Source organism: Carcharhinus amblyrhynchos, chromosome 18, assembly GCF_965287045.1.
Source record: "Carcharhinus amblyrhynchos chromosome 18, sCarAmb.v2.hapA, whole genome shotgun sequence".
Lineage (NCBI taxonomy): Eukaryota > Metazoa > Chordata > Chondrichthyes > Carcharhiniformes > Carcharhinidae > Carcharhinus > Carcharhinus amblyrhynchos.
Genome location: NC_137341.1, coordinates 52,228,553 through 52,250,801, shown reverse-complemented (window position 1 = coordinate 52,250,801; position 22,249 = coordinate 52,228,553). Strand labels below are relative to the sequence as shown.

At 41.4% G+C, this 22,249-nt stretch overlaps 1 protein-coding gene across 1 annotated transcript in view; it reads right to left on the bottom strand.

Moving 5' to 3' along the window:
• The window catches only part of LOC145355121 (eukaryotic peptide chain release factor GTP-binding subunit ERF3A), a 70,248-nt gene that overhangs the window by 2,725 nt on the left and 45,274 nt on the right, over nucleotides 1-22,249 (bottom strand). The window contains exons 8-13 of the mRNA XM_080207009.1: nucleotides 17,417-17,557; nucleotides 11,930-12,023; nucleotides 10,488-10,568; nucleotides 8,946-9,119; nucleotides 5,577-5,666; nucleotides 2,372-2,540 (exon numbers count right to left, since the gene is read on the bottom strand). Of these exons, the coding sequence (XP_080063135.1) occupies nucleotides 2,372-2,540; nucleotides 5,577-5,666; nucleotides 8,946-9,119; nucleotides 10,488-10,568; nucleotides 11,930-12,023; nucleotides 17,417-17,557 (749 nt within the window). The remainder of the gene's footprint in view (nucleotides 1-2,371; nucleotides 2,541-5,576; nucleotides 5,667-8,945; nucleotides 9,120-10,487; nucleotides 10,569-11,929; nucleotides 12,024-17,416; nucleotides 17,558-22,249) is intronic.

The following is a 22,249-nucleotide window of genomic DNA, read 5'->3' as shown; positions in this document are numbered from 1 at the left end:
CTTCACTTCTCCAACTTTTCCCCACAAGACAACCCACTCTTCCTGGTTAGTTCAGTAAACCTTCTCTGAACTGTTTCAAATACATTTACATCCTTGCCGAGATAAGGAGACCAATACTGCAGATGTTGTCTCACTAATGCCCTCCACAACTGAACTCCAAATCCCAACTTTTTAACCAATTCCTCTTTCAATGCACTAACTTTCTATTAGATTTCCAAATTAGTACCTACATACAAGCCTCTGATTCATGCACTAGGATACCCAGATCCCCCTGCTCAGAGCTCTGGAATCACTAACCACTTTGATAATAAGCTTCTCTTTTATTCTTCTGCCAAAATGGATCATTTACATTTGCCCAAATTATACTCCATTGAGTATTAATCTCCAAAAGCTACACCATCCTGGACATACTGTTTTATCCTCCAGCCATGAGTCATAATCAACAGGAGCATCATTTTTGCCCCCGTGACCTCTGGGAAACAGGTGGAACCAGAAGGCTGCAAGACTCCTGGGACTCAGGGTCATTGGTCAGTCATGTTCTCAAGGAGACAGCTTCCAGCTCGGCAGGTACACAATTAGCTCAACAGCAATGGATGAGAGACTTGAAACATACAGCCATTAACACCATTGGATTTTGGCAACAGCCTTCCAAGTTAAGTAGAAATTAGTCAGGATGAACAGGGAGCACAGTACCTCCATGTTTAGGTTGAACTGCTGCTTAGCACCAGCACCAAATTTCACATTAAGCAGAACAATGAATATGTTTAATCGTATAGCTAAACTTCATAACATGGAAGGGCAGAGGCTCAGAAGCAAAGGTAGAGAACCACTGGGTTAAACCACACTGAATTCAGAAAATATCATGGTCTTAAATTTCAAAACTGTCAATTTTTGACAGGAATTTGTGAAAATGCTAACAAAATTGTACGTGCAAATCCCAAGAGAATCTAACCATCACCCCTTGACATTACCAATCGCTGAACCCCCCAGTATCATCCCAGGAATTAACACTGACCTGAAAATGAACTGGACCAGAGCAGGTACAAGGTTAGGAATCCCACAGCGAGCAACTTAGCCCCTAACTGCCCAAAGCCTATCCACTGTCTACACAGCACAATGTGGAGATGCTGGCGTTGGACTGGGGTAAACACAGTAAGAATTCTGGCAAATCCAGGTTCAAGTCCAACCAATTTATTTGCTAGTAAACTCACAAGCTTTCAGGGTTTACCCCTTCGTCAGGTGAATGGAGTGTTCTGGCCTCAGACATAGCATATAAACAGCGCAGACAGTTTACAGATTACTGATTAGAATGCGAGTCATTAAACTAACCTGCTATTCAAGTCTTAAAGATGCCAACAATTTCTCATATTCCCCTCCAAACTACTTGCCCTCTGACTTGGAAATACATGGTCATTCCTTCACTACTGCTGGGTCAAACCCTGGAACTCCCTCCCCAACAGCAATGTGGGTGTACCTACACCACAGGTCTGCAGAAGTTCAAGGCACCTCACCACGGCCTTCAAGGGTAATTAGGGTTGTGCAATAAATGCTGACCTAGCCAGCAATGCCAACATCTCATGAATGAATTAACAAGACTGTGGGGCCGAACATCTATGGAGTGACAGTGTTGGATTGCCACTTCACTCCCAACTTCTTAAAATCCTATCTCCTCTGATATTCTGGCTCAGACCTGGTGAACTTGGGCTGTGCATCCCTGGGGCACAGCATCAGTAGTTCCACAATGGTAAAGAAACCACATCCCTTTTTACATCACAGCAATGTGACTGACTCTCAACTGCCCACCATGGGTGGTTAGGGATGGACAATAAATGCTGGCCAGCCAGTGACACCCATGTCCCCCAATAAATAAAATAATGTTTTACAGAACCTAAAGGTGCTGTAAGGTCCTTGACAGGCCATAGAGGTGAATGTACAGTGGGTAGAGGATACTCGGTGGGTTGAGTTCCCATCAGGGGGTGCAGTCCCATTGAGGGAAGTTCCCTTTAAAAAAATTCCTTTTAAGTAGTAATTTTAAAAATGCACAAGTTTGGGCGAGAAGGAAAAAATAATTTCTCTACTGGCAACTCCAAATTTATTTCCTTCAAAGCTGTTCATTTTTTTAAGATACAGATGCACAATTATGCCTATTGCATATGGTGTAGTCTAAAAGGTGGCTTACACTATGTTCCTTTCATTTAATTACTAAATGTGAATTCAGTTTTTCATAAATTTTCAATGGTCAACTTAGTGCTGGCAAATACTTAAATCAGACCATATGGTCACAAACAGAATTAGAGAATAAGGTTGGAAATATCCATGGAATCACATTTAATCATTAAAGTGTGGACATTTCCAAAAATCTGTGGCTCACCTTCGTCCCTCAAGGTAAAGCGCCCCATTTGAGGAAAATCTTTGAAGGTCTCAAGGCAGATAGTTCCAGCTGTCCTTAAACGAGCAATGCAAACCTGATCCTGTTTAACAAAACGAGGCCGCGTCTTGCTCTTCTCCCCAGACTTCTTATCCACTAGACAGATTAAGGCCTAAAAAAAAGAACAATTTCATAGAAATTATTCAACTTCGTTTACATTCAAACTTTCATAAGTGCTACCAAAATCAAACCAGATTATATTGTACTTCCACACTGGGGGAAAAAGTAAAATTTCTATTCGCATTTTAAATACATTATTTCCAACATAACGACTTAAAACTATCCTCCAATACAATGGTTAAGTCAGAATTCAAGGGCACGATAGATATCCATTTTAAGATTTGCCCCAGAACTTTGATTGCACCTTCTTATACCCTACACAACAGCCCCTATAGGTTGGTTTAAAATCACTATCTTTGCCATATATAAAAAAGGGTGAGTTGAAACCCCACACACTTCCATGACTGGCAGACATTAGAGTTTCTCATGGAATCTACGTTCATGGATCTTTTTGTGTTTTCTAGGTGGAGTCTGAGGACTACGACTCACAGCGTGCCCACAGAGTCCCAGCAGGTGATGGAGAGAGACAGGCTTAAGCACTTCTATAAACCCAAACAGACGTGAAGAGTGAGCAGGGGACTATTTATTTTGGCAGCCTGAAAAGTGAGCCCACTTGGGTTTTATCCTGGAACTCAAGATATGGTAGTTACCCAGCTTCAAGCAGCTGGACCTCAAGTTCAGGGGCATTTGATAGCCCTGTACTGAAGAGCTGGGCTCAGCTAACCAGAAGCGCAGTTGCCTGCTCCATGAAGGACAGTTGTTGGCAGCAGAGCAAAGGCCATGCCTGTGTCTAGGGGCTGGAGTCCTCATCTCATCTGGAAAAGACAACCAATGGTGGCTGGATCTGGGAGCAGATTTGTAAGAGGAATGGAACAGAATGCCTTTAGAGCAAGGATTTTATCCACAGAACTCGGGTGAAGTTTAACTGCTGTCAGCTGGGGACCCGCCTAGCTAAAGTTCCTCGAGGAGGGGAGAGTTTGAAAGGATTTTGGTGAATCTTGGAATCACTGATGTCTGGGTGAGTTGCTGAGAATTTAATAGGACCCGCCTTGGTTAGGCCTTCTATTTGATGTACAGTTTGTGATTTGACCAGTTTGCCTGTTAATTCACGTTTACCTCATGCTAATTCTGGATAAATTAAGAAATTTATCCAGAAAACTCAGCAGATCTGGCCCAGCAAGAGGAAAATACTTAATAGTCTGTATGATTGTTTGTCAAGATTTGTGCAGCAATTTCTGCTTTTACTTCAGATTTCCAGCAGCCCATGTAGTGTCTTTAATAGAATGTCTTCAATTCTGGATACTCAAGTACAGGGCATGAAGTGGACTGTTTACTTTCCTGACTTCTATATATTAAAAGTTCATCTGTTTAAAACATTGGAATCTCTTCAAAAACATCTGGGATCTCAGTGCCAGATATGTTGCATGTGTTTAAGGATGATGGTAGTGTTTTTGGGGGGGGGGGGGGGGGGTTATTTCTAATTAAGGCTTATATTAGCACCATTTTTCAGCATCTATCCACACAAACCACCCAAATAATTTTCAGTAATAAGTGGTCATGAGGCAATAGAAGGAAAGAAAATCAAACCAAAAGAGAAAATGCTGGAAAATCTCAGGTGTGGCAGCATGTGTAAGTTTAAATTTTATTTATTAGTCACAAATAGGTTTACATTAACACTGCAATGAAGTTACTGTGAAAATCTCATGGTCGCCACACTGCAGCAGCTGTTCAGGTCAACGTACCTAACCAGCACTTTTCAGACTGAAGAAATCCATGCAAACATGGGAAGAAAGTGCAAACTCCACATAGTGACCCAAGTGAGAATCAAAGCTTGGTCCCCTGGTGCTGTGAGGCAGCAGTGCTAGCTAGCCACTGTGCCACCCGAGAGAAAAGAGCTTGGAGTCCAGATGACCCATCATCAATCTTTGGCTTGTTTCTCAGCTCTTCTCTCCTTAGATGCTGCTCAAATTTTCCAGATTTTATTTGGTTTCTGATTCCAGCATTCCTTAAAAGTGGCATCACAGGTAGACAGGGTAGGAAAGAATGCTTTTGGAACATTATATTTTGATTTATAAAGGCCAGAGTTGGAATGTTATAGTGAAGTTGTATAAGACATTGGTGAGGCCGAATTTAGAGTATTGTGTGCAGTTTTGGTCACCTAATTACAGGATGTTAATCAAGGTTGAAAGAGTGCAGAGAAGATTTACAAGGATATTGCTGGAACTTGAGAAACTGAGTTACAGAGGAGGGTTGAATAGGTAAGGACTGGATTCCCTGGAACATAGAAGAATGAGGGGAGATTTGATAGAAGCGTATAAAATTTTGATGGTTATAGATAGAGTGAATGCAAGCAGGCTTTTTCCACTGAGTCTCGGGAAGAAAAAAAACTAGAGGACATGGGTTATTAGGGAAAAGTTTAAAGGGAATATTGGGGGGGGTCTTCACACAGTGGTGGCAGTGTGGAACGAGCTGCCAGATGAAGTGGTAAATGTGGGCCCATTAACATTTAAAACTTGGACAGGTACATGGAGGAGAAGGGCTATGGTCCAGGTGCAGGTTAGTGAGACTAAGCAGAAAAATGGTTCGGCACAGCCAAACGGCCTGTTTCTATGGTTCTATCTGCAGTAATTTGCTTTTATCCAGAAAGAAAATCAGAGCTCCTACTGAAAAACAACCTTGCCACTCCTTGGTTTTGTCACACATTCCCAAGCTAAACAACCGTTTACACAAATAACCCTAGTAGCAACCATCATTGTCAAAAACTGCAAGTATGTAGATATATAAATAAACATGGTTACAAGATTGATGCTGCAAACTGGCCAATTCAGCTGATGTAAAACAGTAAATATTTCATACAAGTAAATGGTCAGGATTAATAGTTGCTTTCATCCAAAGCTTTTAAACTGAAATTCATTCGAGAATTATTTTGCGGGAAGATACAGGTTTCAAGAAGTGTCTTATATAATCTTAAGGTCAAAATTCATTATATTGAATTACAGCATCGCTTGAGTGGAGATTATGAATCAGTTTGAGCTATGCAGATACTTGAATGAAAACTAAACAAAACAGGTAATTTCTTCAGACTTACCGCAATCTGCACTTCTTCAATGCAAGTATGGATGTGCAGCACTGCATTGTAACCTGGGCAGATGATGGATTTATGCTCAATTATAACAATCTGCAATAAAAATTTAAAAAATAAAAGAATGAAATCTTAGAAAATGTACACAAAGCAAAAATTTGCCAGCAGGCAAAAATGCACATCATAAGTATGCTTAGCATCAATAAGTTACAAAAGATTTCAAGTGTTACATAGTGAGTTGGACATGGAAGGAAATGTTTAAAATTCACAGAATGGATGTCAAAGGCAAAGCTATCATTCATCTCCTAGGTTTTGTCTTGGTTTCACTAGGTCTTCTTGCTTTGCATCAGTCCATGTGATGAAGGTACTCCCAGAAGTATGCATTTCTGTAGATAGTACACTGCTGGACTGGAGGTTACTTCACAAGGTACCAATCAAGCAGAAAGCTTTGCCCTGGATGGGAACTGTCAAAAATCAACTTAGAGACTTCGGATGCCAAGAAGAAAATCATCTGTCACTGAGTAACCAGCTTCTCATCTACTCCAACAGCCATTTGAGAAATTGGTCTGAGTTTCTGGTGAATAGTGACTTCCAGGGTGTTGACAGTAGGGGATATGGCAATAGTAATATCACAGTGACAATTAGAGGTCATTAGGTCAAGATGCTCACGGTGCAAATGTTACTTGCCACTTTCCAGCCTAATACTACATGTTGTTCAGGTTGGTTTGCACACAGACATGAACTAGTTAGTCATGGAGAATTGTAAATAGTTCTGAATACTGCAACTGGCAAAAAGCCAAAGCCAAAAAATAGCTATGACTGAAAAAATATTTGCAGTTTTCACCACCATGCTTTTGCTCAACAGGTCAAATCATGACAAAATTAAATTACTGGAACTTCAGATCATCAGCACCACACAAATACAAAACTGAACTGGAACAAAGTCAGGGGACAAAACTGAAAAGCACGCAAATTCAAGTGAAATTCTTAAAATCTGATGCCCAACAGGATAAAACATTATGCATTCATAATTTAGGAGAAAAATCAGACAAAAAAGGTCTCCACAACAAAGTCAGCAGCTAAACGCATTGACAAAAGTGGATTTTCAGAATGGATGGTGTAGCAGAGGTTTTTAAATAATGAAATGCCTGAGCTTAGCTGAATGCATGGCTGGAAATGGTAGGGTGAAACAACTAGGGAAAGCTCAAGATGCCAGGGTCAAAGGAATGCAGAAAGCTGCAGGAGGTTTCAGATATAAAAAGGGCTAAGTATGTGAACAAGATGAGAATTGTAAACTTGCAGTGCTGGAGAGCTCAGAGGCAATGCAGATCAGTGAGCACAAGGTAATGGATGACTGGAGATTCACACCTCTATCCAAACATTGCTGCAGTGTTGGTGTCTATATTTATCACCATCTTCCTTCAGAACTGCAGTTTGTTGAATATTTATTCAACTCATGCCTCCTTATATCCATTGCTCATTTCACTTTTGCCCTTTAACTCGTTATGCTATTCATAACACTTCAAGTCATTGTCTATTTATTTGTGTGGGCAGTAAGTTTTATTTCCTTTCTCTTGCCCTGTTCTGTTCATCTGTAATATATTTCAATTTAAGGGCTTATTTGAAATGTGAACGGCTTGGTGCTTTTGGCAAATTCTGCTCAACTAAGTGTCTCCAATATTTGTATTTCCTTCGAGGTTTAGAATCACAGAAGCCCGACATTGCAGGAGGCCATTTGGCCCATCAAGTCTACACAGACCACAAATCCCACTCAGGCCCTATGTCCCCTGACACTAAGGGACAATTTAGCATGGCCAATCTACTTAATTTGCCCATCTTTGGGCTGTGGGAAGAAGCCCACTCTGTTTTGCTTTTCATTCAAAGCATTGGAGTAGTTGAGTCTGAAGCCGACAAAACCATGAATGATGATTTCATCAAAACGGGTTGAGATAAGTGAAAATAGACTGTCCTGTGGATGGCAAGGCCAGAAATTTTGCTAAGGGTCAAACTGAACGGGACTGTTCATACCTACAGCGCTCAGTGAGAATAGCAAGGGAGGGGGATGGGATCATGAAAGTTTAGTGTTTGCAACAGGGGCTTGGTCTTCACAACATGCAACTAGAACAAATTATAACTTGTTCGAGTTGAGCTGACTTTGTCAAAACAAACAGAGGGTACAGAAGTTGAGACCATACTCAGCTGTGCAATGATTGCGTCAGATGCAAAGCTGGCTCAAGGTGCTGAATGGTCTACTCCTACATAAGAACATAAGAAATAGGAGGAGTAGGCCATCTAGCCCTTAGCCTGCCCCGCCATTCAATAAGATCATGATTGATTTGAAGTGGATCAGTTCCACTTCCCTGCTTTCTCCCCATAACTCTTAATTCCCTTGTCAATCAGAAACTTATCTAGCCATGACTTAAAAATATTCAGTGAGGTAGCCTCCACCACTTCAATGGGAAGAGAATTCCAGAGACTCACCACCCTTTGAGTGAAGAAGTTCCTCCTCAACTCTGTTCTAAAGTGAAGTAAAAAAGCAGTGACTTGTCATGACTTGGAATTCGGTGCCACAGGGTGGAGGAAGTGAAGGTCAATGACTTCAAAGGAAAAAAAGGAACTTGAGGGATGACTAATGGATGGGACTGACTGGATTGCACCAGAGTTTTGCCATAGACTTAGTGGGCTGAACGGCTTCCCTCTCTGCTGTTGGCAGTCAATGAAAGGGACCAGTGAAATTATTGCAGTAAGATATGTGCACTAAACCAAGACTGCCAGAAAGCATTCAAAATCAGGGAATCATAACCTTGGCACTGTTTCCTCTTTAAACTTTGGAGTACTGACTTTGAAGCATTCATAAAATTGTATTTTTGCAGAACTGGTTGAGAAATTGGTTGAGGGTGGCACAGTTAGCACTGCTGCTTCACAGCTCCAGAGACCCAGGTTCGATTCCCAGCTTGGGTCACTGTGGAGTCTGCACATTTTCCTTGTGTCTGTGTGGGTTTCCTCCCACAGTCCAAAGATGTGCGAGTTAGGTTGATTGGCCATGCTGAAATTGCCCCTTCGGTGTCCTGAGGGACATAGGTTAGAGGGATTAGCAGGTAAATGTGTCAGGGTATATGGGGGAGGGCCTGGGTGGGATTGTGGTTGGTGCTGAATCGATGGGCCAGATGGCCTCTTTCTGTACTGTAGGGTCTCTATGATTCTATCAGATTACAAAACTAAAATTTTATCAAGACAGTCTGAAAGAACTGGCTTCTTCCTACATTGAAATAATTTTTAAAAAATCAACTTCACCTAAAAGAAAACCATACTGAAGGTATGCAATGCTACAAATATTTTTGCTGATGTCTTGCAATCAAAAATATTCAATTTTACCTGCGCATCAAAAGTACGTCCTGAATGACAGAGACTGCCATGGTCACACAGGATGAATCCCGGCAGTATCTCCTCCTCTTCTATTCCTTTCAGTCGTATCTTTAGATTTTCTCCTGGGTCTGCAGTCTCAGTCTCTACATCATCAGAGAGGAGGCCCAGAACTTCAACATTGTGCTGCAAACACAATATTAGCATTGGTCTTTTTAGGTTTACGTTTTCTCCCCAAACGAGAATCAGATTTGATCTAAACACACAAGCTTGCACTGGCTAGTCAACTAAATTTTCCACGCAAAGCCAACATTAAGGTGGGAAAGAAGCCAAAGTGATTAGTGAATTATAAAGCAATTAGATGTGCATAAGTAAAAAATGTTTTCCATTTCATTTAGAAAACTGAACATTTAAAAAGATTGGAGTGCCTATCCATGGCTCATGACATAAATAAAGCACATACCTGCGTAGATCAGTAAACTTCTCTACTTGACCCCTTACCTTGGTGTTGAATTAACAGTCTTGGAGCTGCATGGTATCACAATTTCTCTCCCCAAGCCAGAGGGCCAAATTTGGATTAGGATTTTAAATAATCTAAATTGCTGTTGCCTATCACAAAAGAACCACTAAACAAGGATTACAACAACTGAAGGCTGATCACTATCTACTCCTGGAAACTAGGGGCAAGTTCAGCCTTGCAGGAAACACCATCTTGAAGTACAACTCCTTGGCTCGACATACAAAAATGGTTCTCAAAAAATATTTTGCATGCAATATGTACCATGGTTTGAGCACCGAACAGATGCTTGCAACTACATTGCATGAGGCATACAATAAGAACATAAGAACATAAGAAATAGGAGCAGGAGTCAGCCATCTAGCCCTTCGAGCCTGCCCCGCCATTCAATAAGATCATGGCTGATCTGTCGTGGCTCAGTTCCACATTCCCGCCCTCTCCCCATAACCCTTAATCCCCTCGCTTATCAAAAACCCATCAACCCGTGTCTTAAATATATTTAGCGAGGCAGCCTCCACCACTTCAACAGGCAGAGAATTCCAGAGATTCACCACCCTTTGAGTGAAGAAGTTCCTCCTCAACTCCGTTCTAAACCGCCCCCCTTTTATCTTGAGGCTGTGCCCCCTAGTCGTACTGTCTTTTTTGAGCAGGAAGAGTCTCTCCACCTCTATCCTATCCATCCCATTCATCATCTTATACGTCTCAATGAGATCTCCCCTCATTCTCATTTATTCAGCCTCTCCTCATAGCTCAAGCCCCTCAACTCCGGTATCAGCCTAGTAAACCTCCTCTGCACTCCCTCCAAGGCCAAAATATCCTTGCATAAGTGCGGCGCCCAAAACTGCACACAGTACTCCAGCTGCAGCCTCACCAATGCCCTATACAGCTGCAGCAAGACCTCCCTACTTTTATATTCAATCCCCCTCGCTATGAAGGCCAGCATCCCATTAGCCTTCCTAACCACCTGCTGCACCTGCAGGCTGGGTAATTTTTGCATTTCAGATGCACATGTAGTATCAGCAAGTTTACTCACTCACTTTGTTTGGCATCATGACAAGTTGGTGTCCTTTTCCAATTAATCCAGATTCTAGTTTGCCTAGAACCACAGTACCCATATCCTATAAAAGAAAGTAAGTGCTTTAAGAGTTAATTATTCAAAATATCACATACTAGCTGCCTATATCATCCCTAACTTAAGCTGCCTTTTATTCAACTATGCACATTTAAAGACCTGTTTGGAGATCCAAGCTGCTTCTGGAAAGCTGACTTCTCATCGGCAACTGAATACGGTCTAATATTCAGAACAGAAAAATAAGATTAAAACAAAAAAAATTGCACTTTTTCAGAGATGGCTTTCCTATCACAGCGATGTATCTCTGAACCACGATGCCCCAAGTTAGCTCCAATTTCTTATAATTACCTTTCCATTTGCTGATCAAGGATCAGATACCTGCAAGACTACATACGCTGACAAGGTCACTAGATTTTGCTGCCAAAAACATAAGTGCAGCATTGCAATTCTAAGTCCACATTAAATCTCTAACGTATCTACATAGCATCTTTCATGCAGTTGTTCCAAAGCACTTCACAAGAACATTATAAACAAAGTATGACCACGCCACTAAGGAGATATGAGGCTCGCTGGCCAAAGGTTTAGCTATTAAGTGTTTTAAAGAAGGAAGTTGAATAAGAGGCATAGACACGGAGGGGAAATTCTGGAACTTACGCAACTGAACGCACTGCCAACCATGGTGGAGAAGTATAACTGTGTAATCACAAGAGGCCAAAATTAAACTCACATCTCGGAAGACTGTGGGAGATTACTAAAATAGGAAGGATCAGGACCGTGGAGGGATTTGAAAACCAGGATGAGAATTTTAATATCAATATTGTTTGACCAATGTAGGTTAGTGAGCACAGGGCTGCTAAGGGAACAGGAACAGGAACAAACCTCGAGATGATAAAAATTCCAAAATTCCACAGTCTATTAAAGTTGAAGTATTGGATACCCCTTAAATATAGGCTCAATGCTGGCTAACCATAACCCTAATAAAATTAAATTTCTCAGGCAACAAAATTTGCTCTGGAGAGATGTCAATTCCTTTGGCTTGACAATTGAAGGAGCAGGTCTGATCAATTTTGCATCAAATAACAAATAAGCTTGCTGCTACAGTAAAATCACCGAGATATGGCCATTGCTCATCTTAATGCACTATAATACTGGTGTGGATTAGACTTTATGAAATGTGTCTCTAGAGACCATGCATGCCATCATGGTACAACCACAGTGAGATGATCAATCTTAGGATCCTTCTGGGACATAAACTGACCATCACATTGGCAGATAACTGAACAGTTTGGGATTTAGACCAGATGAAGTTTCAATCATAACTCTGATCTGTTCTGTGATCAAACACCGGATGAATGACAAGTATTTGGAATTTAATTTAAACAGCCCACATCAGGACTAGTAGCTTACCTTATATTTATCTACAATCGGTACTCGTACAGGTCCAGTAGATGCCCTATTGAAATGTGGCAAATTGTCCAGATAGGGAATAAATGGTAATCCACTGGAGGATGAGAAAAACATGGTAAATATAGCAGCCAAAGTTGAAGCAAGTTTTTTTGTAAACTAAAAGATCTTTATTCCACTTCTATATTTCACATGAATGAGATGCAGTTTAAGGAATAGGGAAGCAGAAGTTACTTGGGTAAACATTTGCTCGCTTTTGCAAAATTGGTATTCTAAAATAAATGTTATAGTGTACTCCACTGATTATTTGCCAATTTGTCTATGATCAACAAGTCAAAACAAATCCAACTTTCCTCTGTCCCAATCTAAATAATCTTGAAAATACTTTACTTGCCATTTTATTGACCTTTACATAATGTAATTTCCAATCTTTTCATTGTTTAGTTTCGAACTTGTGCTGGTACATAAAATATAATTTCCAATCTATTCACTATATACTTAACTAAAGTTTGTAGAGAATAATTTACAGGCCATATGCCCAACTGCAAGCTCATCCCTATGTCATGGATAATAATGCTGGCACACATTTTCCAACCACTATAGTTTGATCTCTCTCAGATCATGTATGTCTTTCAAACCAAAAAACATGCTCTCACTGCAGCATATAATCAGTCAAAACAAAAAAATGCAAACACCGCAACTCCTGTTTTGAAGGCCAACTAGATATCAGAAATTATCTTTCACGCTGTTTCATGTTGCACTTACAGGTATTTAAGAATGGGATGAAGCCAAATGGAACATTAAGGTGGAGGAAGCAGAGGGAAAGAGATGGCATAAGAGGGAGAGAAGCAGAAGCCAAGGTGTATTGTACATGAATACCTGGAAGTGCCTTTTCCTGTAATTTAAAATGATTAAACCGTTTAGATTTTTCCTGCACATCCCAAGTAACACCACTGCAAAACTGTGCAAGGTAAATGTGTCAAGCTCTAGTCATTGAAGTTTTTTTTTGTAATGAGAGAAGATCTTTGTCTTGATGTACTTAGGCAGGACCTGGAAGGCCTGAGGTTGGTTGGGACAGGGATTATAAGATATAGATGCCCAGAATCAAAAACTGATAGGTAATATAAAAGTTCAGCACTTACTGAAGCATTTTAGACCCCTCACTGCAAGGCCTAACTCCAATAACTGAACTATCAGAACAAAAAAAAACTGCATGTTATCTTTTTATTTTCTCCTGAATTAAGTACATGAATTCCCTTGAAGGGGGACTTTGATAGTCAGTTTAGTGTGATAATATGCTGAGAAATACCTTTTCCAGCATACTAATCTGTTTAATCTTACCTGGAGTGCCTGCTCAGTTTGACTTTACAAAGCAAACAGCTGGTGGTTTGGGGAGTGAGCGTTAGTCTACTTTTGCTTACACTGAGAATGCGACTAAAAATTAAGGTTTAAGTACCTAAATAAAATCTCAAGCAGGGATAAACAAGCTCTCTACTAGAGCAGCTGTACTTAGTTAATTATGTAGTCAGCTCAGACACAATAGCTGAGAAACTAGATTTAGTTAGTATAAATATAGGGGTCTTAGTGCAACTTGTAATAAATGTGGCTTTACAGCATGACCAGCTGGAGATTTGGTGAAGAGGGGTATTTTATTCTAACTTTTTTTGAAACGTCAACAGGCAGCTTGTCCAAATGAAGTGTGTATCCTGTGGAATGTGAAAAGTCACGTTCGCACCATGCATTCCAAAAAACCTCCACAGGAAGTGCCATCAGCTGCAAAAGCTCGAGCTCCGGGATTTGGAACTAGGGAAGTGGCTAGGGTCAATGTGGTGCTTCCATGATGCAGAGAACCACATGGATAGCATGGTTAAAGTTGACCTTGCTCACCAACTGTTTTCCCATTTTGGATACTGGTGCGGACAATGGTTCCTACAGGAGTGTAGCAGGTCTGTGGCATCGCAGATGGCTCAACTGCACAGGAGGGGTGATTAAAAAAACGAACAACACTGACAGGGATTTGTTCATTAGAAGAACAGACAAAGATTTCTGCAGATGAAGATGTGTCTCCAGGATCAAGGCATTCTTCTAGGAAGAATGCAGGACATTCTTCTAGGAAGCGAACAGCCATAAGTCATGGTCCACAATGGTACCAACAATACAGGTAGGGGAGAGAGGGAGTTGGAAATAAATTAAAAGATCTGGACCTTATAAGCAGTAATCTCAAGGTTACTCCTAGTGCCACGTACTAGTGAGCACAGGAGTGGAAGGACTCAGCAACTAAACAATGGCCAGAAAATTGGAGGAATGGCACCAAATTTGAAGCATTGGATCAAGATCTGTGGCAAGTGCAACTTGCAAAGATGGACACGTTGCACTTGAGGACTGGCACAGGTGTCCTCACAGGGAGATTTGCTAGTGATGTGGGCAAAGTAGATCAGTAGGGGGGTGGTAACTTGAGATGGAGCTCAGGTTGGAGGGAAGCAAGGAAAATAATGTGAAATTAGAAAACAATGTGAAGGCAAACATTAAAAGAATCAAAAAGCAATGTTAAAATGACAAAGTTAATGACACTGAATGCATATAACAATTGCAATCAGGTAAACGTAAAAGTACAAAATAGGTGAATTAGTATTTAATTGCCATTATGGAGACAGTTACAGGGTGACAGACTGGGAAATGTATATTCAAAGCTATGCATCATTTAGGAAGGATAGGCAAAAATGGAAAAGGAGGTGGAGTAGGGTTGTTGTAAGGGATAAGATCAGTACATTGATGAGACAGGATAAAGATGGAGAATCGTTTGGGTGGAGCTAAGTGGCAGCAAGAGACAGCAAACATTGGTTGGGGGGAAATTGTTCATATGCCACCAATTGAGTGCTAACATTTGACAGAATAAATCAGGAAATTAGAGCTACATACAACATGGGAAATACAATGATGATCAACTTGAATTTAATTATAACCTGGGTAAAGTGAATTAACACTAATGCTGTTGAGAATGAATTCCTGAAGAGTGCAGGAGATGGGTTTCTGGAGCAATGTTGAAAAACCAACTAGGGATCAGGTTAATATTAGATTTAATATTAAGTAATGATGAAGGGCATAAATGTGCCTTTAGGAAATAGTATCTACAATATGGTAGAATTGTACATTAAGAGTAGAAGGGTCTGAAACTAAGGGTCTTAATTCTAAAAGTAAACTGCAAAAGCTTTTAAAGTTTTAGTCACAATAACGTTACCTTAGCTTACATTAACACTGCAATGAAGTTACTGTGAAACTCTCCTAACTGCCACAGTCTGGGGCCTGTTTGGGTCAATGTACTGAACCAGCACATCTTTTAGAAAGTCCAAGACATGTGGGTTATGGCCAATTGTGAAAATATACAAAAAACGTAGGCGGTACGCAAGCAATGGCTAGTACATTCCTCTAAGATACAAGAGCCCAACAGGATGGGCCCTTAAGAAGCTAAAGACTGCATCTGATCAATCGCCAGTAAAACTGGCAAGTTTGTGTTTGGAGCAAGTTGGAATCCAGAAAAGGAGAACCAAGAAAGGGAAGAGTATGACTCGAAGCTAGCAAGAAACAAGGGTAGGAGGTAAAAGCTTCTTTGTGAAAATGAAAAGATTAGCAAGTACAAATGTGGGCCCAATACAGGCAGAGACAGAAGAACTTAAAATGGGGGAGAATAGAGAAACGGTGGAGAAACTAATCACCATCTGTCTTTATGGTGGAAGATACTGAAAATCTCCCAAAAACAGTTGGAAACCAAGGGACAAGTGAAAATGAGGGCCTGAAATAAATTAGCTTTAATAAAGAGGTAGTACCCAAAAATTGGATTGAAGGTTGATAAATTCCTTGGACCTGATGGGCTACATCCCAGAGTATTGAAGCAGTGGCAGAAATAATGGATGCATTATCTTTCAAAATTCTACAGATTCTGGAAAAGTTTCTGCAGGCTGTAAAGTAGCAAATGCAACTTCAGTATTTGAGGGGGAGAGAAAACAGAATTGCATAGTAGTTAGCCTGACATCAATAATAGGAAATGTTCGCATTATAAAGGATATGATAACTAGAAAATAACAATACAAAATCGGACAGAGTCAACATGGATCTTGAAAGGGAAATTGTGTTCGACTAATCTGTTGAGAGTTCTGAAAAAGTTCTCTGGCACTGATAAAGGAGACCAGTAGATCTGGTGTATTTTGATTTTCAGAAGATTTTGGATAAGGTTGCATAAAGGAGTTTTGTAAACAAAGTGAGCACATGGGATTGCTGGTAATATACTGCTATGGATTAACAGACAAAAAGTAGAAATAAATGGGTCATTCTCAGGATGGCAAGCTGTTATTAGTGGGATACTACAAAGACCAGTGCTTGGGCCACAGCTGTTGACAATCTATACAAATTATTTGGATGTGCAAATCACGTAATGTAGTTTTTCCACATCTGCTAATAACACAAAACTTGGTGGGAATACAAGTTGAGGTGAATGCAAGGACACTTCAAGGGGACTTGACAATGGCAGACAGAATGTAAGTGTGAAGTTATCCACTTTGGTAGTTAAAAACAATATTTAAGTGAAAGGTTAGGGAGTGTTGATGCCCAAAGGGACCACGGAGTCCTCGTTCATGAGTCACTCAAAACTAGCATGCATGTGCAACAATCAATAAGGCAAATAGTATGCTGGACCTCATTGCAAGGGGGATTTCAGTACAGGAGTAAAAGTCTTACTGCAGTTCTCTTTGCTTGGTGAGACCACACACGAATAGAATATACAGTATTGATCTTATCTAAAGATAGATTTATTGCCAGAGGGGGAATGCAACCAGGGTTCACCAAACCTTGCCTTGAGAAATGAAAGGAAACTGGTCTGTAGTTTTTTTTTTAAAACAAGAATGATCTCATTGAAGCTTATTAAATTCTTAGAGTCTGAGAAGGTAGAGATGTAGATAGGGTGTTTCCCCCTAGATGCTGTTGAGAACCAGGGCACAGTCTCAGAATGAGGGGGTAATCATTTAAGGCAGAGAGAAGGAATTTCTTCACTGAGGGTGCTGAGTCTTTGGCCTTCTCTACCCAATCAAGAGCATGCTCATGATAGTAATCCATAGGTTCCAAAATGCTCATGACAAAGTATATGGGGATCGTGGGGTCAAACAGCATTGAGGTTGAAGATCAGCCATAATCTAAAGTGAATGGCAAAACAGGTTTGCTGGGCCAAATGGCTTACTTCCACCACTATATTCCTACTTTAAAATCAGGTAGGTGGAAGAGTTGGGCCACAATAAGATCAGCCATGAACGTACTAAATGGCAGAGCAAACTCAAAGGGCCAAATGGCCCATTTCTGCTCCGAATAGCCCTAGAGCCAATTTGGATTGTGTAACCACATCCTCCATCAGCACTGATGTTGCTGCTTCTCAGTTTATAACAATCAGCTTTAACACATTTTTGTCCACTTATAATTGTTAACCCCTTTCTGAAGTTTACTTACGTGTACCATGAGCAGTTCTCAGCTCGTTCTTTTAGATTTGCGCCAGTTAATCCAGAGCAAGGCATAAAGTGAATATCCTTCTTCGGATTGAAACCAACTTTCTTCAAAAATGGCACAAGTTTTTCTTTGCATTCCTCATACCTGAGGGAAAAAACATTCGGTAGTGACATTGTGGCAAAACGTTTTGCTTTGCTCTGAAGTTCAATGGTGTGCCCATGTCCATTTCCAATTCTATTAGATATTGAGGTCACATAGTTTGAAACACTCAAGATGGCTGTCCTGGTCAGTAACAATATTTGCTGCTTCCAATTAGTCAGCTTAATCTTATGACAAACATTTGAAACAGTACAAAATTCTAACTTATGATAACTGAATTATTGTACTAATCAACAGCAGAGTGGCTCATTTTAAACTGAAGCTTCACCACCGAAATACTTCCATCTCAAATCAGATCCATCAACTTAGTGCTCAAATTAAGTTCCATTTTTATTATGGACGATTCGAGAATTTAGTACTAATTGAGCTAAAACTTCAATTTTATTCACTATGGAAAGGAGTCAGTCATGTCCATCACTCTAACTGGGTCTTGCCTTAGACAGTTGCCAATACCACACTGGGCTTTGAGTATCCACACTGTTTTAAGTAATCAAAAAAGTACAGGAAATTATATTCTTCAGCTAGCACAAGAAAAAAAACAAGATTCATCCAGCTCAAGAAAAGTAATGCTTTGGTTAATGGGGAGGTAGCCTAATCCTATTATTGCTAGGCTTTTAATCCAGAAACTCAGCTAAAGTTCTGGGGAGCCTGGTTTGAATCCCATCACGGCAAATTGTGGAATTTGACTTCAATAAAAAATATCAGGAATTAAGAATCTACTGATCATGAAGCCACTGTCGATTGTCAGAAAAACCCCATCTGGTTCACTGAAGTTCTTTAGGGAAGGAAATCTGCCATCCTTACCTGGTCTGACCTACATGTGGCCCCAGAGCTACAGCAATGTGGATTACTCTCAAATGTCCTCTGAAATGGCATAACAAACCATTCAGTTCAAGGGCAACACAAGATGGGCAATAAATGCTGGCCAGGCATGAAAAAAATTGGGCTTTCTTTACAGTACTTGGATTTGAAATCAATTTTTCAATCTTATAGCAATGACATATGCAAAATTAAACAAATTCAAACAACAGTTTAAAAAATATTCAACATCCTCAAGTGCATTGATATGAAGTAGCATACAAAATTTAAAACCGTACCATAAAATATGCGATCAAGCCACTGGTATTATACCTTTAAGTACTATACGCTTCACAGAAACATCAGCAACCAAAATTTGAGCGACAAAGATCAGATGCAAGATTTTAAAAAGATATCAGAGAAAAGGGTAGAGGGGTAGGGAGGGAATTATATAACTTAGTGCCTAGGCAGCTGATGGAGCATTTAAAATGGGATGGTCAAGAGGCCAGGACTTGATGACCACACACTGGATTGGAAGGGTGGAGATGATTAGAAATAGGGAACACTGAGGCAACAAGTGGATTTGGAAACACAGATGAGGATTTTACAAGAGGCATTGCTTAACCACAAGTCCATGCAAGTTATTGGGCGATGAACAGGACTTGATGTGGGCAGATCTCTGGCTGACCTCAGGTTTAAAGACTGGAGAAAATGGGGGGCCAGCCAGGAGTGTGCTGAAATCATCAGTTTAGGGGTAAACAAAGGCAGGGACAAGGATTTTCAGCAGATGAGCGAAATGAGGGCGGACTGAAATGTAAAGGTGGAATTAGGTCGTTTTAGTGATGACAGTGATATATGGTCAGCTCATCTCAGGTCCAAATATGACACCAAGAATGATTTGCCTCAGACAGTTGCCAGGAAGAGGGATGTGGTTGGGGGATAGGGAATGGATTATGGTGATGGGGGACCAAATACCATGAGGTTTGGTCATTTGACAAGCAACATGACAATTTAAGAAATGGGTGATCAGATCCAAAGAAGTGGAGTGAGCAGAAAATGGGTGTACCTGGGAACCAGTGTTGTGTATCTGGGTGTCAGTGAAGGGTAACAGATGAAAAATAGGAAGGAACCATGGATAAGTCACTGGGGGAAATAATTGAGACCTAGTTGTACTGCAGGTCATTCTCCTTACTACTGGGTTGTTAAGGATGGAAGCAGAGTGCAATCCCAAGCAGCTGGATGGTATTGGATAAGTCTTGTCAACTACAAAGACTGCCAGTCAAGAACACAAGACAAATAGCATACATTTCATAACTTCCATCATTAACACAGGTGATGTGATTGCTTTCTTGGAAGCAGGGATTGCTGATTGGGGCTGCATCTGAGTGGCAGATTTGGCACAGTGGGAGACAAAACCTCAGGACAGAGCTGCTAACATCAACTGGTTTATTTGATAGTAAACCCACAAGCATTTGGAGTTTGCCCCTTCGTCAGGTGAATGGAGTGTTCTGGTCTCAAACTGGGCATATTAGTATTTTGCAGACAACGTGAATGGAAATAGCTTAAGCATAGGTTAAAGAGATGTGTATTGTCTCCAGACAGGACAGTAAATGAGATGTTGCAAGCCCAGGCAAGTCATGGGGGTTACAGATGGTGTGACATGAACACAAGATCCCAGTTGAGGCCATCCTCATGTGTGCAGAACTTGGCTATCAGTTTCTGCTCAGCGACTCTGCACTGTCTCTCATGAAGGCCACCGTGGAGAACGTTTACTTAAAGATCAGAGACCGAATGTCTGTGACCACTGAAGTACTCACGAACAGGAAGGAAACAGTCTTGCCCAGTGATTGTCGAGCAGTGTTCATTCATTCATAGTAGTAGGGTCTCCCCAATGTACCATGTTTCGGGACATCCTTTCTTGCACTGTATCAGGTAGACAAAGTTAGCCGAATTGCCAGAGTATGTGCTGTGTACCTGATGGTGTTGTCACGTGAGATGATAGCATCTGTGTTGATGATCCGACACGTCTTGCAGAGGCTGCTGTTGACAGGGTTGTCTGGCGTCATGGTCACTGTTCTCCAGAAGGCTGGGTAGTTTGCTGTGGACAATGGTCTGAGAGATTGTACGGTTGTTTGAAGGCAAGTGGGGTGTGGAGATGGTCTTAGCGAGACGTTCATCTTCAATGACATGAAGACTCTGAAAATGTCATAGCTTCTCTGCTCTGGGGAAGTACTGGACGATGAAGGGTACTCTGTCTTCTGAGGAGGTCAGTGCGATTTTTCACTGTGGCGCATTGGAACTGTCGATTGATGAGTCGAGCACCATATCCTGTTATGAAGGCATCTTTGTGTATGTGTCTGCTGCAATCCTCCTCATCTGAGCAGATCCTGTGTATATGGAGGGCTTGTCCGTCAGGGATGACTTCTTTAACGTGTTTAGGGTGGAAGCTGGAGACATGGAACATTGCAAGGTTATCTGTGGGCTTGTGGTACAGTGAGGTGCTGAGGTGACCGTCCTTAATGGAGATGCACGTGTCCAAGAACGCTTACCCGGGAGTTCTTCCACAAACCCCAAGAGGCCAACAGTGAACATAAGACAGCCAGTGAACTGGAACAGCCGACAGATCCGCAGTGCAGCAACCGAAGGAGAGTCCAACTGGACTCCTCCGGAAGGCTGCTGCCCTCAAGTGGATGTGTATGCCAAGCCATCAGGAGGTGCATAAACACCAGATTCAACTGCACTCAAGACAGCCTTGAACACCACCCAAGCACAACCCAACACCATCCACGCTCTCAAGACCAACCGCAACATCAAACCAGCAAAGGAGGAGCCATCATCATACTGAACAGAACAGATTACTGCAAAGAAGCATACCAACAACTGAACAAGGAACACCAGTCACCCGCAGAACCAAAGAACACACCCGTCAACTCACTCTGATCAAGACCTTTGATCTGGACCTTCAGAGCACCCGTGTTCTCATCCCATGTACTCCCTGTGTTGGAGATATCTACTGCCTCCCAAAGATACGCAAGGCAAACACATCCAGCCGTCCCATTGTATCAGACAATGGGACCCTGTGCGAGAATCTCTCCAGCTACGTCAAGAGCATCCTGAAACCCATTGTACAAAAGAACCCCCAACTGTTGTCACGAGACTAGACTTCCTACAGAAACTCAACACACAGAGCAGTTGAACCAGGGCACTCCTCGTCACAATGACTGTCTTGGCACTCTACACCAGCATCCCCCACTGGTGTAGAAAAATAGATGATGGCACTGCTGCAACTGCCTCAGTATTCAATGCCGACAACTGCCAGTTTCCAGATGCAATTTTACAACTTGTCCTCTTCATTCCGGACCAATGTCTTCAGCTTCAACAACCAGTTCTTCATCCAGACACATGGAACAGCCATGGGGACCAAATTTACACCTTGATGTGCCAACATCTTCATGCACAGGCTTGAACAAGATTTCATTGCACAGAACCTTCAACCAATGCTTTACACGAGATACATTGATGACATTTTCTTCCTTTGGACTCATGGTGAACAATCACTGAAACAACTATATGACGACATTAACAAGTTCCATCTCACCATCAGATTCACCATGGACTATTCTCCGGAATCGGCTGCATTCATGGACACGCATCTCCATCAACGACGGTCACTTCAGCACTTCGCTGTACCACAAGCCCACTGATAGCCTCACGATGCTCCACTTCTCTAGCTTCCATCCTAAACATGTTAAAGAAGCCATCCCCTACGGACAAGCCCTCCATATACACAGCATCTGCTCAGATGAGGATTGCAACAGACACCTCCAGACACTGAAAGATGCTCTCACAAGAGCAGGATATGGCACTCAACTCATCAAT